Raw genomic sequence first — 17,702 nt, forward strand, 5'->3', positions numbered from 1 at the left:
TCTTCGAAAGGAAACCTCCTCGTCAATCCCTACAATTCCTTGAGTCAATTCAGGCAATCAATTTGTCGTTTCCTATCTTAATCGCCATTTCCAACTGTCGCGCCTCGAATGCCGGCCGGTGACATCCACGCCCGATCTCCCTTCTGGGCCTATAAAAGACGACCCCATTCGCGTCACATCGAGCCTTTGCCTCCCCTCTCTCGTTCCCATATGTAAAGCTTCGCCTCTAAAGCACTGCATATCCTAGTACCTCGACGTCTCCCTCCGCCGGTCACCGTCGCCATTGTTTCCGATGAGCTCTCTCTGAAGGTCCGTTTCTCGATTCCTTTCACCGGTGCACTCTCATGACCTCTTTCTACCCCTTTGTCAAGGTTATGCGAAAAACCATCGACGTTGGCCGTGTCTTCCCCGAGGACATGCCGATGCCACGCCCGGAGCTCCGCCCGTTGCCATCCAGATGCCTCTCCGACCGTTTCGACCGCGTCACGATGTCTGCCTCGATGTCGTGCACATCCCTAGCCTCTTCCATGACTCCTTTGACTGCTACTCCACCATTTCCGTTCAACTCCGGCGAGCTTCCTTTCGGTGAGCATCTCAGCCGCAGCAGTATTGAGTAGCTCATTTCCGTAGACCGTATCTTGCAAAATGTAGATCAATTCTAGCCAACTAATTTTTCTTTTGATAGATCACGTTTATATCTATAGATTAGATCACTTTGTTTACCCCGTCTCGATGATCTTCTGTAGTACATCTTCGTTGGAAACTGCTATTCACAGCTTGTTGATTCTGGATTAGCCACCTTTCGAAATTCATATAAATTGTTCCATTGATCCGTTTGGTTCCAAACCTTCTGTAGTTCATCAATTAGCTCATGTTCTACACATTAGTGCACTTGTTTAACAACTTAGGATTCATCTACACAGGTGCATCTTCAATCAAAAATCGTATCTGTTAACATTGTCACATTGGTTAGCTATCTTCGAAAGCCTATATGTGTTGATCCGTGGATCCGAATCAGTTGATTCTTTCTGTGATACCAATATTACATCCAACTCTACATTCTGGACCAATTTACAGACCTTTCCAAGTTTTTATACAACATACCATGGTCCATAGAACTTCGTATCTGTTAACAGACAGAACTTCACTATTTCAATTCCAATTCAATCCTAGCCTTTTGTCTAACCTTCTAATCTAGATTTTCTTTGCATCTATCACGTGTTTATGATATGAGCACAACATGTTCACGTCTTTAAACTCATTTAGATTAGTTTTTCTATTCTCTGATTTGTTCCAACAACTTGGAGATTCATATAAAATCTTGATATCGTAAACCCTAAGTTCTTGATCTATCTTTTCTTGGTTTGGGTATCACTAAAATAATTTATGTAAATATATTTTCATACCTATAAATTGCATCATGAGATTTATGTCATTGTTAGCCTCGGCATGATAATAAACTAGAGCTAATAAAATTAACTCTCATGTAGCTTAGTCAATTAGCATGTATAGTTATGTTAGAATTGCATAGATGAATTTGATGCATTCAAATTAATTAATTCATTAACTAAATTAACTAAATAATAGTAGCATATCATGCTAGAACAACAATTAACATGATGTTTTGCTATCTATCAAGTTCACTTAAAATTCGTAGTCTGCATCATAGCTTTGTCATGTTCTTGCATATCTTGTATTAACATTAGTTGGATCGTGAGATGTGCATTGTCCATATTTTCATAAATACAACATGTGGGATACAAAGGGGTATAGTATTATTTCCTTAGTTATAACTCCTTTCGAACCATTCCCATCCTTCTCAAACCCAAACCTACGCTTTAGCATGAAAGATAATCGTTGATTATCACGTTTGGTTCTTCATTTGGATTTATTTGGAGTTATCAAACTATGTGTTTATTATTGTTATTCGTTTCTTCACGATAGATCACTCGGAGTGTGATTGTAGTGATTGTGTGTCGCTAAGAAGAAGGCTTCATCAATCTTAACCAAGGCAAGTTTCACTTTGACCATGAATCTCATTACATACTTTATTTTAAATCCTTATGCACTAGTGTTGTCGTAGATTGCATTGTTAGGATATTATATGTATCTATGCTATCTATGCTTGTCCTAGTGGTGCCATTACCCCTCCACCCATAACCATCGTTTGTAGATATATGCTTAGCCATGCTATGATAGTATACGTGGGAGGGAACCTCAAATACCATGAAGCTGATAATTGATAAGTATTTTGGGAACCTGACTAAAACAACTTTAATGAAACATCCTGGGTGGGCGGCTTTGTTTCGTCTTTGAGATGTCATGCGGCATTAGGTCTTTTCTATGGGTCCCTCTGAGTCGTCTCTCCGTGGATTCGGGGAGCGCCTGCGTCGCAAATGTGGAATGCCACCTGGGGTAACCAGAGACTGGACTAGTTTTCCTGTTTAGTAGCTTCCAGTACAACCACATGTTAAATGGTTTCTGGCTTGATGGAGTAAGAAATATGAACCCGGATCCGAGGTGACATCGGTATGTAGCTGTGTAGGTGGGAGTGCGTCCCTCAGGTGGTCTGGGGGATTATGTTCTGAAAATTCTTGTAATCGATGCCGTTGCTACTCTACCCTGAGGACAGCAAGGGATTAACACGTCGATTTCTTGTGGGTAAAGTGTACAACCTCTCGAGAGTGTCAAACTAAGTACCTAGCCGTGCCCCCGGTTACGGACATTTTGAGCAACTAGATTTGGGAGCTGTAAGGAAGGTCTCACTCATTCCAATTTCTTAAATAAAACTTATGGTTTAAACTTGGGATATGAGTATTGATGTGTCTACTCAATGTCCATAGCTTAATAGGAGCATCGGTGTGTCTACCCGGTGTCCAATAGTTTAACATTATTGTAACACTCAATTGTAGTAGGGTAAATTATGTTCTCCTTCCACGCAAAGCCTGAACTCCACCTTGCCAAATACTGCATATACTTGTTAGGTTTGTTATAACCCTTTGGTGAACTTGCCAATACATTCAATGTATTGACCCCCTAGTGGCTGCAACGTTTAAATGTTGCAGGTGAACCAGGTGAAGAGTGAGGTACGAATTGTTAGGGTTGCGAGTTTACATTCCAACATGTTTCGACTGTGAAGTTGTTATGGGACTCCTATATCTTCTGCCTTCCGCTGAAGATTTTATTTTCTTTTGAACTAACCCATGAGGTTATGCAATATGTAAGGTACTATTAAAATTCTGGATCAATGCGATGTAATATACTTTTGACCTTTGTATCTTGATATTACATCTTGAAACTGTGTGTGCTAGCGAGTCGATCTAGGGACTAGCACTGTAAACACAGAGATCGAACCCTACCCGGGGGGCGGTCGCTTCAGTCGGCTCGAGTGCGAAGCCATGCTCTCCCGAGCCCGCGTCCCGGCGGCTCCCTGCTCACCCCTGTCGCGCAGGTGCTCGTCGCCGCCGCCTGCAAGTGGAATCTCCCCGAGCCGTCACTTGTTGTTGCTTGTTCTGCAGATGGTCACCGGCGGCGGGACGCAGAGCTGTGTCAAGTGGCGCATGGAGTAGCAGGGCTCCTCCTCGTCCCGCTCGTCGTCGACGACGGCATGGAAGCCCGTCTCGAGCGCTGTGCTCGCCAGGATAAGAAGGGGAGGGGTTGGGATCGGGGGAGGTTGGTGACGGTGCGAGGCCCGTGGAGGCGGAGGCGGGCTCCGTGCCGATGCCACAAGCGCCGCCGCTGGCACTGGTCAACTCCCCCGACCCTCACAGCCGCACGCCTTGGAGCACCCCCAGCCTGCAGGTTCGTCTTCCTCTTTCTTCTCCCCCCCTCATCTCTGCCCTGCTCACCCATCGGGAGATCTCCCGCACGCACTGCCGCACGCCGCAACTGCTGCTCGTAGGGGTCACCGCCGTCCAAAAAGTGCACATGCACCACACGCGGCCGCTGCCGTCGACGTCTCTGTGTGCCTCTGCGCAGCGCGTCCACCTCCTTGAGCAGGTCGAACTCGAGCTCGACGGCACTGGTCTACGCGGAAGGCTTAGGGGCGCGGATCTTGAGCGGGGGAGACGGTGGCTCGAGCTCGACGAGCTCGCCGGAGTGGGAGCAGGAGGCGGCTCGGCTGAGGAGAAAATGAGGGAGAGAAGAAGGGAAGCAAGGGAGAAGGAGAAAGGACGAGCGTTGTCCAACGTGGCGCCACGATAGACCTGACATGTGGGGCCCCTTGTCAGGTTTTCTGTCAAAATGAGATCAACAGCGAAATCAGTGCGCGGAATACAAGTGACCAAGAAAGTGATGGTAATTTGATAAAAAACTAAAAAAAGTGATTTTTCTAAATATGTGTCTAAATTGTGATGGTTTTAAGTAATTTTCTCTACACAGACCCCTGGATGGAATATTCGTTCTGGCCGTCGCTTTCACAATGTGATGATTCCCGTCTCCTGATTTTTACTACAACGTCAGCATAAGTTCCGTTACTCCAACTACTGTAGTCTTTTGACAGTCTGATAACTCTTTTTTTACTCGTCTACGTGGTCCTCGTGTGGAATCGGCGGCTCAGATTCATGTGGGCCTACTCGCGAAAGAAAAGATTCCTGTGGGCCACGGTGGGGCCCACGAGCACGTGCTCACGCTGAACTAGCTGCCCGCGTGTCCTCGTTCCTATCATCCTGTCCCTCCACGTCCATCTGGACGGGTGCCATCAGCGAGGCGGGATAGTAGACAAAGTCAACAATGACGTGGACCTAGAGGCGCGCGTGCGCAACGTGTCACCAGGCGCGTCCGGCATCTCGCAACGGCCTCATCACGCGTTCTCGTCTCGTCTGTCACGCACCCATCTGCTCTCTCTCTATTCAGTATTCACGCTCTGCTGCTGGTGGATCCGTCAGCAACTCAGGTAGACGAGGTGCATTGCACCAGCCTTCCACTCGGAGCTGATCAAGAGGATCAGTCTCGATGTAACTCAGCGACATCATCAAGGACACAACGTTGAGAAACCTGCGAGGGGTCTAAACCTGACAATGGCAAATGGTTATAAGTTGCAAAATCCATTCTTGTGTGTGCAGACGGAGCTGGTGGCCTTGGTGGGTCTGGTCTACTCCCGTTAGAAAATCTACTTGTGATAGGGAATATATATTTGTGATGGAGAACCTTTTTGAATTAGCATAAATTGGATGCTGGTACCACTAGGCCTTAACATAGAAAAGATTCTAACACTTTATCTAAGTCTACTTGTGCATAGTTTTGCTTAGCTCTCAAGATCAAACAAATCATCACATGCCTTTGTATTTTTTTTCCTAATGACCAAGGAGAAAAACAATGATTCCAGATCACATTATACAAATCTATGCAACGTTTTAAACTTTTAAGGTGAGTGGAGCATGAAATCTTTGAGGTTACCTGTGTAGGTTTGGTCTTTTGGATCTTCTTTGACGTAACGGTATATTCGTTTGACAAAGCCCGAGTTCAGAGCGGATACTTTCAAATGTCTTTGTTCTCATCACAAAAAAAAGTGGGAGTAGTTTGTTCCCGGTCTTTTTAGTCTCTCCTAACAGGGATATAATTTGTCTCTCCTAACAAAATCAGCCACCTTGTTTCTCTACATATGAATTACGTAGTTGTCTTAAGTTACGAAGAAGCCAAGCAATGGCTAATCCGTGAAAGGCTACCTCAGGTGGTCTGTTTTCTTGTGGTGGAACCAGTCGAACCAGCTGACCCAAGTTCAAGTTCTCACTACTAGAAATCACAGTTCCCCCTCGTGCTAACCACCAGGGGGTGGTCAAGAAGCAGCCACCGTAGTCCAGGGGCGGCATGGACCCCTCTGCTGCTGTGGTTCCACGGCGAATCGCTCCAGACACGGTCACCGTGACTGCATCCTCGTAGGGAAAGTGCACGGCAGCACTGGGCAGAGCGGGGCAGCGAGGATATGGCGGGGCGGCCAGGTTACAACAGGCGTCGCGGCGCGGGGACGGCCAGAGGAGGACAACGGCGTGGGTGGGGCAGCGCGGGGTACGGCCAAGGGGGAGGGTGGCGCGGTTGTGGCAGGGTGGAGGGTGGAGACAGCGAGAGGGGAAAGGAGATGGGAGCCCAATAGAAAAAAGAACGTGCAAAGCATCGCGCGCTATGGGGAAATCGCGCGGGATGGGCCGAAAAGAGAAGCAAATAGCCCGTCACGAGCTTCTTTTCCCTCCCCAACGTGGCATACTTTACCTAAGGCCCAAAATACTCAAGCGATAGTTTACCTTATGCTTATGGGTGAGTGTACGCGCGTGTTTCTGAACGTCTCTGTTTGTATTATGTTTCTTAAAAAAAACAGTGGCTAATCCCCATCTAAAAATAAAATCAGATGCGTAACTCAGGTGGTTGGTTCCTTGTGGTGAAACTAGCCCACCCAGGTTCAAGTCTCCGATTTGACATGGGTCCTTGCATTTTTCTGAATTTATTACATAAACTAACCGCGTTGTGAGGGTGTGCGCGTGTGTGCTCATAGGGGTGAGTGTGCGTGCATACGCGTCTGTACTGTGTTTTCTCAAAAAATTAAAAATAAAATAAAATCAGATGGTCGAGGGAGGTTTAGCATATGGTACGATGTTTAACTACTCCAGGTACGTAGACCTGGTCCACGGAGAAGAGAAGAAGGAGAGGGGATTCTTTCTGAGAGACTCGATTACAAAAGGGAGGGCATCACAGCCCTCGCCCACCTTTATCCTCCCATCCAAATCCCCGATTCCCAACCCCAATCAATGGCCGCCGCCGCCGCCGAGCCCTCCTCCGCCGACACCTCCCGCCGCTACGTCGTCGGCTACGCGCTCGCGCCCAAGAAGCAGCAGAGCTTCATCCAGCCCTCCCTCCTCTCGCGCGCCTCTTCGCGCGACATAGACCTAGTCCCCGTCGACGAGGCGCGGCCGCTCGCGGAGCAGGGCCCCTTCGACCTCATCATCCACAAGCTCTACGGCCACGACTGGCGCGCCCAGCTCCAGGCCTTCTCTGCCCTCCACCCCTCCGTCCCCGTCGTCGACCCGCCCCACGCCATCGACCGCCTCCACAACCGCATCTCCATGCTCCAGGTCGTCTCCGAGCTCGACGTCCCGCTCCTCAACGACTGCAGCGGGGACCACGACACCTTCGGCATCCCCAGCCAGGTCGTCGTCTACGACGGCGCCGCGCTCGCCGACTCGGGCCTCCTCGCCGCCCTCCGCTTCCCGCTCATCGCAAAGCCGCTTGTCGCCGACGGCACCGCCAAGTCACACAAGATGTCCCTCGTCTACCACCGCGAGGGGCTCCGCAAGCTCCGCCCGCCGCTCGTCCTGCAGGAGTTCGTCAACCACGGCGGCGTCATCTTCAAGGTCTACGTCGTCGGCGGACACGTCACCTGCGTCAAGCGCCGCAGCCTCCCCGACGTCTCCAAGGAGATCCTCGAGGACACCGCCAACGAGGGCACTGTCTCCTTCTCGCAGGTATCCAATCTCCCTACCCAGCGCACCGCCCAGGAGTACTACGATGACGTGCGGCTTGAGGACGCCGTCATGCCGCCCACAGATTTCGTCAATGAGATTGCCGGTGGTCTCCGCCGGGCGCTGGGCCTGCAGCTCTTCAACTTCGACATGATCCGTGATACCCGTGCTGGGCACCGGTATCTCGTCATTGACATCAACTACTTCCCTGGTTACGCAAAGATGCCGGGCTACGAGACTGTCCTCACTGACTTCTTCTGGGAGATGGTCCACAAGGACGACGTGGCCCTCAAGGAGAAGCAGGAGGAAGAGAGCAATCACACCATTGTGAAATGAGATGGAAATTGGGATGGGATGGCATGGTCACAAACTTGCAGTTCTTGGAGGAATGCGAGGTGGCAGGCTAGTTGCAATTCTTGAGGGAAATAACGAGTGACCAATTAGGATGGGGAGATAGGGATTAACAGGATCCTGGATTTACTTGGGTTTCAACCTGCAGCTCGCAGAGGCCCTGCGGTGTAAATCCTTTCTCCTGGATCCTTTCATACCAGTTGTTTAGGTATCTTTCTGTTCTTCGTAATTTGCTTCATCCAGTTTAGTTGGAACAGAAGTGGGAGAATGAACACAAAGTTTGTAGAAAATTTGCTCTGGATATGCTGGAAACCTTTTGTTCTTGAATATCGGATGAATGACAATCCAATCTTAGTGGTACTGCAATGAATTTGTTTTCAACTGAGAATGTTGTCACCTTTTTTCTTTTCTTTTTTAGGAACTGTCACCTTGAATGGAAACGGATGATACAGTTGTCGGACATTTTAGTATTTGTTTGCAAAGTTGAGGCTCTTCTGTTTATGGTGCCGCTTCTATCGTCGAAACAGTTTTTTATACCTGTGACCACAGAATTGAATAGACATGAACCACAATGCCATGTACCAGATTCTTCATCTGATATGTTTGTAGAACAAGATTTCGTGCTAATCATTATAATTCGAAGTGTTAAATGTTGGCATATCAATGTTGGGCCATTCCTTGTTAAGTTGTTATATATGGTGTCAGAAGTTTTCTAAGGACAAGCTGCCCCCTATTCCTTCATAAGGTGAAATGTTTGAAGTCTGGTGTATTTCAGTTTTAACCTACACACCGTGCAACGTCAATAGATTGACATAATCATCGTTCATTTATATAAAGGTCAAGCTCTATGTTTCATGTTCTCTTTGTAGCAAAATCAGGATGGAGCAGTTATGTTTTCTTCATGGGAAAACAGTAGGCAAGGGCTAGTTCAGTTGTCTTTATCTAATTCAGTTGTAAAAGCACCCAGAATCTATCATTCGCATTGCCTTGTGAGGCTATTCCTGCTTCCGTTCCCTTTTGTAAGATGTTTTGGCAAGTCAATTTGGCTTGCCAAAACGTCTTATAGAAAGAAACAGAGGAACTACATGTCTCGTTCACCCTACCCTGTTAGTGCATTTAGTGTCGGAAAATAAGACACTGTTTTAATTATTATCTTCAGGAATACCTGAAATTATTGTGATTTGTGTCGCTGATGGGCTGTCATCGAGTATGGTATTAGCGAAAGACCACACAAGAATCCTTTTCCTGTGCAATATAGTTTTTCATCTCTAGTTTGGAGCTGAGTTGTGTTTCTTTCCGGTTACTTAGTTGTTCTGTTTGGTGATCTCATTGGATGATTAACAGCTGCTCTTGTTGCAGTGGTGGTGTGCGTGGTTGCATTGTACAGCTGGGTACATTTTATGTTCTATTTTTGTAGTCACTTTTGAGCACAAATGACATGAGAACAGAAGTTAAGGTTCCAAATATTAGAACCTGCTTGTGTTAACAAAATCAGTACCAGTTACCGTGGATTGATCATGGTTCTTTTATTCTGCAAGCAATGGGTGACCGGAAATATATTGCATTTTACTGAACTTTGTTTTCCGCTCCCCTGCTTGTGTTGTTTTTCCTGTGAGGTTTGTTATTTCAAGTTCCAGGTCTGTGATGAATAATTGAATATGGAAGTAATTTCCGGAAGTGGATTATGTATTCTTCTGGGCAAGTAGGCCTTTATTTGATGGACGGTCAGTAGCATTGCTTCAACATGCATCGATGCTTGAACAAAGAACCTCAATGCATGGGTTCCACTGAGGAAGTATTCCAGTTTTGAAGGCAAGCATCGATGTTGGAACGAAGAACCTCAATGCATGGGTTCCACTGAAGAAGGTATTTCCATTTTGAAGGCAAGACCACAATGTCACGTTATGCTGTTGTGCAGTGGGGCTGTAATTGTACGCATGGAACTTATGCGGTCTGCTTCTTAGCAGCCTGTTTGGTTGGCCCCGCGAATGGAACCTGCTTTTGCTTCATGCGATGCATGTATTCTTAAAAAGCGTTTAGATACATGATATTTCGACAACAATTTAGGATCGGAAGGAGTACTTTGGATGCAGATTTAAATTGTTACCCCGGCTAGAGTTCAGACCTAGCAAAGATCATAACTAAATGAGTCTGAACTCAGTAACATTCAGTAATGCAAATGAGGCTGTGTCATTGAAGAAAATCACAATTAAGCAGCACATAAATAAACCGTAAAAGGAAAATTGTACATTACAGCAAGGGCCATCTTTTGTACCCTTGTAAATTGACATGCAAGGGGAATTTCAACTAATCACCATCTGTATTAATGAAATTGAAAACAAGACAGGAAAAAGTCCAGGCAATGCTTTGCTCAAATCTTCGAAGTGACAGAAAATTACAGACAAAGACAGCAATGTTTCCTTGGACATCATTTATTAAAGGTTTATCAGCACCATCAGAGGTAAAAAACAGAGCTGAGCAGTTCAAGTTACTACTTCCAATTCCAATGGAAAGATCACCTGCACACGAAAATAGAAGGGACATAGTTATATACATCAGACTGTTTGTTTATTCCAATAGAGCAGGGAAACCGGAATACTAGTTTGTTAGAATGCATTTTCGAGGAAGAAGACCACAAATGATTAATTACCAATAGATATGGTAGAACAATCAGCATAGATAGCAATGGGCAAATTTCAAAAGTATGGTGAGAGATGCCAAGAAAAAGTTATATGAAGTAACGGAGTAATAAATACAATAAACAACAATTGCAAAATGCTTACACTTATATGCAGAAGTGAGACTTCATAATATTTACTAATTCCTGTCATGAGAATATTATAGAGGTTGAATAGTGGAAGACGATATTCTCAGGAAAAAAACAGGCACATCCTCTTAGATCGATCTAAAGAGTCACCAAAAACATCTATAAATGATAATGTCCAATCACTAAAAATGCAAAAATTGTGAAGAAAATCACACTTCATGACAGTCTTGATTCATACATCATAGGTTTAGTCAAGGAAAGATGTAGGGAGCAACCATACTGAGGAGTGAGGTGTCGCTGTGTCGCATAAGGAAAACCATGCTACCAGTTTGGCACATGCTATCTCCTTTTTCTTACCCAGGTTTGTTCTGGGGGTATACCTTGAGAGGTTAAGTGTGCATTTGAATGAGGGATACTTCTTTGGGAAGTTTTGGAATAAATACTCCCTCATCCCTGTTTCATGACATCCGGAAATAATAGTTTGAACACAGGTTGGAAAGAACAATTGTCCAGTAACCATGTTCTAGATTAGGTGGGCTCTCTACGAATTATGAGAGAGATCTCCGAATCAAAACACTCATAAACCAAATGCTTCAAATACTCGTGCTAATTTTTGGTGTTCTACGACAACATTTAAAAGTCTCAAGTATCTAAACATGATAATCTCGTCTCAGTTACAAAGCTGAAGTGTGTGTACTAAATTCTTCTAACACCCTCTCATACTTAGGTCAACTAGCATGGCATAATAAACATCCGAGATAAAACATTAGCATTTAGTTGTAAGCCGCATAGTGCACATACTGAATAATTTGGCACTGTAAGCAGAACAAGAAGCAGCCTGACCTCTCCATTCCAGGAACATCAGCAGAAGCAGCCGTGCTACTCCTCGGCCTCGACCACCTTCTTGGGCTCTGTACACCACCAAACAACCAACTAACCATATCAACCAGTGAAGCAAACAAAACCGGAGGTACAAGAGAGGAGGATTCGGATGGGACGGTACCGTGCAGGTCGGCCGGGCGGTGGTCCTTGCCCCATCCGACGCCGCGGGTGGACTCGAGGTACTGGTCGACGAGGTGGCGGCACTTCTGGTGGTGGTTGACGCCCTCGATCCGGTAGCACCAGCGGAGGCGGTCGCGGATGATCTTGGCGGTCTCGATCTGGATCCACTTCTCCCGCACCAGGTGCTCCCTGTACTCCAGCATCGCCACCGGGTCCCCGTACGGGTTCTTCGGGTCGAAGTCATCCGGCGGCCTCTCGTCGAACTCAACCTTCGCCTTCCGCACCATCTCCGATCGCCTCTTACTTCTCCGCCGCCGCGGCCTCAGACCTCTCCTCTCTTCGCCTTGCCTGGGTTGGGTGACGGGTCTCGTCGCGGTGGTGGGGATTGGGGCCAGGAGACGAGACGAACAGATGGCCTCTCAGTTCTCACTTGCAGTAGCAGCTCGGCCCATTAAGATAGCCCAGTAATACGGCCCACTGAGCACAATCCATACATTACATTGACCACGGAGGACACGGTGCGTTTGAAACAAGGCGGACCTCCGATGAGTTCTCCGGCGAGGTCGACCGTGTCGGCCGCGAGCGCGGGAGGCGGGACCGCGACCACCGCTGCCGACGACGTCGCCGATTCCATCGATGCGCTCTACCGCAAGGATGAGGCCATGGCCGGTAGGTCCCTCCCCCCCTTGCAAGCAGCCCTAGGACCTTTTCCTCTCCGACCCAGTTAAGTAGTGGCTGTTTGGTTGTTTCCCCTGCAGAGCTCAGGTCGGAGGTAATAGAGGCGCTGCGCAAGGAGGTCAAGTCGCTCGACGACGACAGCTGGATGTTCGCCGCGCCGCGAACCCGCATCAACCTCGTCTCCAGACCAGGTAACAGCAGATAGCAACACGATAAATCTAACTCGGATGCAGAATGGGCACAAGAGCTTAGGGATGATTTAGGGTTTTTTTGTTCCCTGCTTAGAATTTCTGGTTGTATGTAATAATACAATAACAAGAGCTTCTGTTCGTTTCTGGCCTGGCATATGCTTTTCAGGTGCTTACCTGCCCAAACAACAGGGGAAAATTGTGGAGCTGGATCAAGCATCCAAGAAGACAAGGAACTGCTAGGGATTACAGGCTGTGATGTGATTTTTCGAGGACTCCATCGTGATTTATATCTGGATTTCTAGCCAGTCTCTGCTTACATGGGCTGTGATGTGATTTCAGTCACTTGTAGCTGCATCCTGCTTAATCTTTTTCGATTACATGCTAGGATGTTTAAGTGGCCCAAGTATGATGGTGTTGTTCATGACTTGTTCCTTTTCCACCAAATCCTTGCAAATCTATCAATTAGTTTTTTCATACATTTCGAGATAAAATATATCTCTTTTGTAGGTGTAGATATAAAAAATATGAGTTAAGAACACATACACTTTTCACTATCTTTGGTATTGAGAGTCTTGACCAGCAATACATCATATAGATTAACAGTGGCACTTTCCCCTAGAATGCAAGAGCCTGGCACTCAAAATGATACAAAATACATTTTGTCATTCAGTTTGTTCATACTTTATGTATGGCATTGTTCAATAGCTGTTTGTGATCTGATGAATGCCTGATTAGTGGCTTCCGATTATGCACTCAGTAAGTGACTTGAATTTCTTACTCCTTCGTCATTCCTACCTCCTTTACTGACACGAGAAGGTCATAGAAGAAAACAGTATTGCCTGAACGGCTGAACACCTCTGAGCTGGCCTTGAACCTGAAAGACCAACATCCTACTCTTTTGTCGGGGCTGTGCATCATGGCTGCAGTAGAACTAAGCAACCCAACTAAAGAACATAGGCGGATCTCTACTCTTGAAAGTTAACTTACCAAGCAATACTTCTGCCGTTATGATATAGCACTATACCGTATTCTTGAAAAAAAAATTCTCCCAAATATATTTATAATGGCCAGTGACCTGTGGCAACCTCTGTCTTTTCCTTGTCCATCTGCCTCTGTTTTGTCTTTGTGCCATGTTGAATATAGACTTGCAGTGTTATTCTAAAATACCAATATATGTACTTGTTTTATAGCCCACAACTTAGGAATGGAAGGGGAAGGATACCATTACCTGGGTAATAGATTGCCAAGCATGATATAAGAATGTACAGACCTACTAGAATTTTCTTACAGGGGTGTAATTATTTGAACTTAAACTTTAGAAAATAACTCTTCTGCTAGTGCTCACAAAAGAACTTGGTTTTGCGCCAATCTTCTCCCTTCTTCTTTTTCTAGTGATGATGTTCAGTGGCAGTGGCATATACCCCTAAAAGAATGATGCTTCAACTGAACTTAAAGTGGCTTTGTGAATGTGTCTGTCATCATTTATTCATATGTAATCATTAGTCAAGTGCTTGGGAACTGAAGACGATAACAGCCTTTACTAAAATTGTTAGATAAGTTGTACTCTGGTAATTTCAGTCTAATGATATGGTACATACGCAATGTTCTTTCAGGTGAACTTCTTTGTTGAAGAACAAATCAGGGTGTATCTAAAACGATTGGCTATAATCATGAAGTTGTAATTTATTCAGAAAAGAGATGCTAAATATTCCTGTTGGTTTTACAACCTATAGCTGCGCATGAAAATATATTCAGTTAGGCACCACGCCTTTGACATTGTGACGGGCCTTCTGCCCTTCCCCAATCTGGCATATTTGTGCACTTCATTTGTGTTAGGTTATGCATGCTCTATGCTTCTAAGTGAGCAAATCCCAAATCTTCGAGCTATGACATATAGTTAACTAACTAAACGTTCATATGGATATTTTTTTTATATCATGGCTTGCTGTTGAGTAATTGTTTCTTGTTTACTTCCACTACTGACTGTTTTTTTAAGTAAACGGGCACTCGTTTGGCATTTCCTGCTACTGTAACATTAGCAGGTATTTGCTTGGTTGCATAACTATCTTGTGGCTGTTTTGCATTAGGTGCTCCATTATTCTGGGCTGTATTCTAGTATGCTGTTCTTTTTCATTGCAAGCTTTTTTTAGGCATCTTTGTTAGCTATCTGCCTCAAGTGGAGAAGGGAATCCCTGAGTTCTACTGTAAGTTGGAATGAGTCAGGAGTGACGAGTGATGATGTATATCCTTTTTTTAATTATCATGCTATTTTTATGGCAACTGGGAATCATTTGGTGGGACCAATTTTCTCTGCAGAATTCATACAATCTCTAATTGAACGGCTGAATTAAGGCAGAGACTAATGTGATGATGTTGAGTACTCCCTCCGTGCCAAATTAAGTGACGTGGATTTGTATAAGAATCTATACAATTTCACGTCACTTATTTTTGGGACATTTTTGGGACGGAGGGAGTATATGCTATTACTATGGTACTAAGGTTCAGGTCTTCCAGAATCCAGATTATGTGGTAGTGAAGCAGTTCTCAGAGTGAACCATTTTGTATGTCTGGAAGTACGTTGTTTTCTACCTGAGCCAGCATTTGTGTGTTAAAGCTCCTTGTCGGTGGATGCTGCTGCTGTCCCATCTATGGTGGATCTGGTGCTGTTGCTCCTGCTGGAATTGCCTGTGTTCGCCGGCACCGACAGATGCCACTTAATACTATCTCTCTTGTACTGTATCTGTTACTGGCCATGCTCGATCTGCGAACGGTAAAACTGTTTGCAGAGCAAACTGGCTGTAGCCATGACCTGGAATTTTTCACGTTGCGTCTGTGTATGTGTGCGTCGTGTAGCCTACACCGTGCAAGACCTATCCAACGTTGGTGTTGGATGGATTTCGTTACACGTTGCCGTTTTGCACATTTGTTGAGTGATAATAGCACGTAGGTATCTGATGGGCGTTTCAAGTTTATGCATACATGGATGGCAGAACTATTGAGTCAAACTGAGGCGTGTTGACGGGCTACTGCATCCAAAACCAGGCAAGCCTGGTTGCAGTAGCAGAGGCTAGCAGCAGCAACGTGAATGTGTACCGGTGGCCAGAATGCTGTCGCAATAAAATTTCTCGTGATCACCTGCGTCAGCCTGACAAGTACCCAGGCCGAGAGCTGGAACCAGCACATGCATTCATCCATTCATCGCCATGAAAAGAAAGAAAATAATCTGACCTGAAACTGAACTCTATCTATCCATCTTCGTCAGTAACAACAGCAGTAGTCGTGGTGGAAAAATATTACAGAATCAATCAATAGCAGCTAAACAAGAAAAAATTCAAACGACAGTGGAATATGAACACGTGATGGTGATTTGCAATGGTTGAATTGGGTGACCTAATCCAATCCAATCCATAATCCAATTCTAGAGGCTACAGGAAGACGAACACTCGCGGCCATTCAACTTTCTAGCAACGCAACGCACGCGGCTTCAGGGAGGGGACGGGAGAAAGGGAAGGGATAGAGATATGCGTCGTCGTCTTTCAACGGCTAGATGCTTCCCTGGCGTCGCCGTGGGCCAACCTTAGCCTTTCCCGTTCCCCCCAATACCGCGCCCGTCGCCGTCACCGCGGCGTCGCGCCCAGCCTTCGTCCCCGGCGCAGAACCGGGTCCGCTTTCAACGCACCGCCGCGAGCGACCGACGCCATCGTGTCCGCTGCAGGAACAACACGTGAGAAAATGGGACGCAGATGAGGACGGAGACTGTTGGGTGGTGCCGCGAGTCTTATCGCCTAGGAGTACGTACCTGTGGCCTCGAGGGAGCGGGCGGCGACGGCCAGGACGGGCGGCGAATCTGCACGGACGCGCAAACCGGCAGGTGAGAACCGAGAAGGAGCACGGACCGGCGACGGGGAGGCAGGGGAACGAAGGGGTTTAGTTAGTTAGTTACCGGCGATGGCGGAGGAGGCCGGGTCGTGGGAAAAGAGGAAGAGCACGAGGAGGCAGAGGAGCGTGAGGAGGGGCACGAGGTGGATGGACTTGTCCGGGGCCAGCGCCGCCCTGCCCGCCTTCCCCGCCGCCTTCTCGTCCTCCTCCTCCGCCGCGGCGTCCAGGCGGGGCCTGCTCGCGCCCGGCGATCCGATGGAGAGGCGCTGCATTGCGGCGGCGGCGGAGGAGGAGGAGATTTTTTTTTTCTTTGTTCTGTTGCTGCGAGGCGCGGAAAGAGGTCTGGTCTGGGGGGCCTCTGGGGGTCTAACGCGGAAGGGAAGCGCGGTACGTGGGCGTATTTATCTGCGTTGCCTGCAGAGAATGCGATGAGATGTTTTACTACGGAAACGCCAGCGTGGTTTTCCCGTTTACACACGCACAGATTCTGCATTCGAATTTGCTTCTACAGCACACTGCCAAAAGAAGTTTAAATTTAAAATTCAGTACTCGATGCTCCGAGATGAAACTAGCGAACTTCTTCGCCTTTCTCATCGACGATGCACAAACTCGTCCTAATTGTGATGTGAAATTGCGCATGGAGTTGAGAATAGCATAGAGTGGAGAGTGTGCAAAACCTTGTGAGAGGTCAGAGTTATGATTTCGACCGGTTCGACGCAAAAATGGCAACTGGAAGGGTGAGGCACGAGACCTCGTTGATATAGTTGTGATCATCCACAAAGATGGTCAGGATCGCAAGGATGTTAGTTAGGGTGAATAACAAGACAGCACAAAGATAAGTTGGGGCAAAGCTGAGGCAGGCCACTAGTGATGGACAGATTTGGATGGCGCAAGTTTGTGACCATCTAAAGAGACGGCGGGGGTGGTGATGGTTAGCCGCTAGTTAGGACGGACAAAAAGATAACACGGAAACGACATCATGCAATCTCATTGAAAGGGGATTGTGTGGATTAAGCTGCGATCATCTACATAAAATGGTCAGGGTTGCGATCATCTACATAAAAAATGTCACGGTAGTGATGGTTATTGGTTAGGATGAACAACAAGTAGCCTGAAAATGACAGAGGCGAGTGATCTCGTTCACGGTGGTTCAGGTGGGACAGCTTGTGGTCGATTGCCATGGTGACTATGGTTGTTAGTTATGATGACAACAAGACAACACGAAAATAGTAGAGATAGATAGTCTCATCGATGAGGGTTTGTGTGGAACTAGTTGTGATCATCTACATACATGTCAAGGTGATAGTGGCAATTGGTTAGGATAGACAAAAAGGCAACAAAAGGATGTCAAGGTGATAATGGCAATTGGTTAGGATAGACAAC

The 17,702-nt window shown here is 46.6% G+C and overlaps 4 protein-coding genes across 4 annotated transcripts; 2 read left to right on the forward strand and 2 right to left on the reverse strand.

The window, feature by feature from the left end:
• Positions 1 to 6,662: 6,662 nt before the first annotated feature.
• LOC100824610 (inositol-tetrakisphosphate 1-kinase 1) lies at positions 6,663 to 8,264 on the forward strand. Its single transcript, XM_010236744.3, has one exon. It carries the CDS (start codon positions 6,741 to 6,743, stop codon positions 7,785 to 7,787), a length of 1,047 nt encoding a protein of 348 aa, XP_010235046.1. The 5' UTR covers positions 6,663 to 6,740; the 3' UTR covers positions 7,788 to 8,264.
• A 1,731-nt stretch (positions 8,265 to 9,995) lies between these two features.
• Positions 9,996 to 11,981, reverse strand: LOC100839536 (NADH dehydrogenase [ubiquinone] 1 beta subcomplex subunit 10-B). Its single transcript, XM_003574343.4, has 3 exons — positions 11,573 to 11,981; positions 11,413 to 11,480; positions 9,996 to 10,321 (listed from the first exon to the last, which is right to left on the reverse strand). Exons 1-2 carry the CDS (start codon positions 11,856 to 11,858, stop codon positions 11,449 to 11,451), a joined length of 318 nt encoding a protein of 105 aa, XP_003574391.1. The 5' UTR covers positions 11,859 to 11,981; the 3' UTR covers positions 9,996 to 10,321; positions 11,413 to 11,448.
• A 78-nt stretch (positions 11,982 to 12,059) lies between these two features.
• LOC100839840 (protein SAMBA) lies at positions 12,060 to 13,048 on the forward strand. Its single transcript, XM_003574344.4, has 3 exons — positions 12,060 to 12,240; positions 12,330 to 12,440; positions 12,607 to 13,048. The coding sequence occupies exons 1-3, from the start codon at positions 12,117 to 12,119 to the stop codon at positions 12,678 to 12,680; spliced, it is 309 nt and encodes a 102-aa protein (XP_003574392.1). The 5' UTR covers positions 12,060 to 12,116; the 3' UTR covers positions 12,681 to 13,048.
• Positions 13,049 to 15,664: 2,616 nt separating this feature from the next.
• On the reverse strand, positions 15,665 to 16,704 carry LOC100824920. Its single transcript, XM_010236745.3, has 3 exons — positions 16,384 to 16,704; positions 16,240 to 16,287; positions 15,665 to 16,149 (listed from the first exon to the last, which is right to left on the reverse strand). Exons 1-3 carry the CDS (start codon positions 16,589 to 16,591, stop codon positions 16,058 to 16,060), a joined length of 348 nt encoding a protein of 115 aa, XP_010235047.1. The 5' UTR covers positions 16,592 to 16,704; the 3' UTR covers positions 15,665 to 16,057.
• Between the last annotated feature and the right edge of the window lie 998 nt (positions 16,705 to 17,702).

The sequence above is a fragment of the Brachypodium distachyon genome, chromosome 3 (assembly GCF_000005505.3).
Source record: "Brachypodium distachyon strain Bd21 chromosome 3, Brachypodium_distachyon_v3.0, whole genome shotgun sequence".
NCBI classification, from domain to species: domain Eukaryota; kingdom Viridiplantae; phylum Streptophyta; class Magnoliopsida; order Poales; family Poaceae; genus Brachypodium; species Brachypodium distachyon.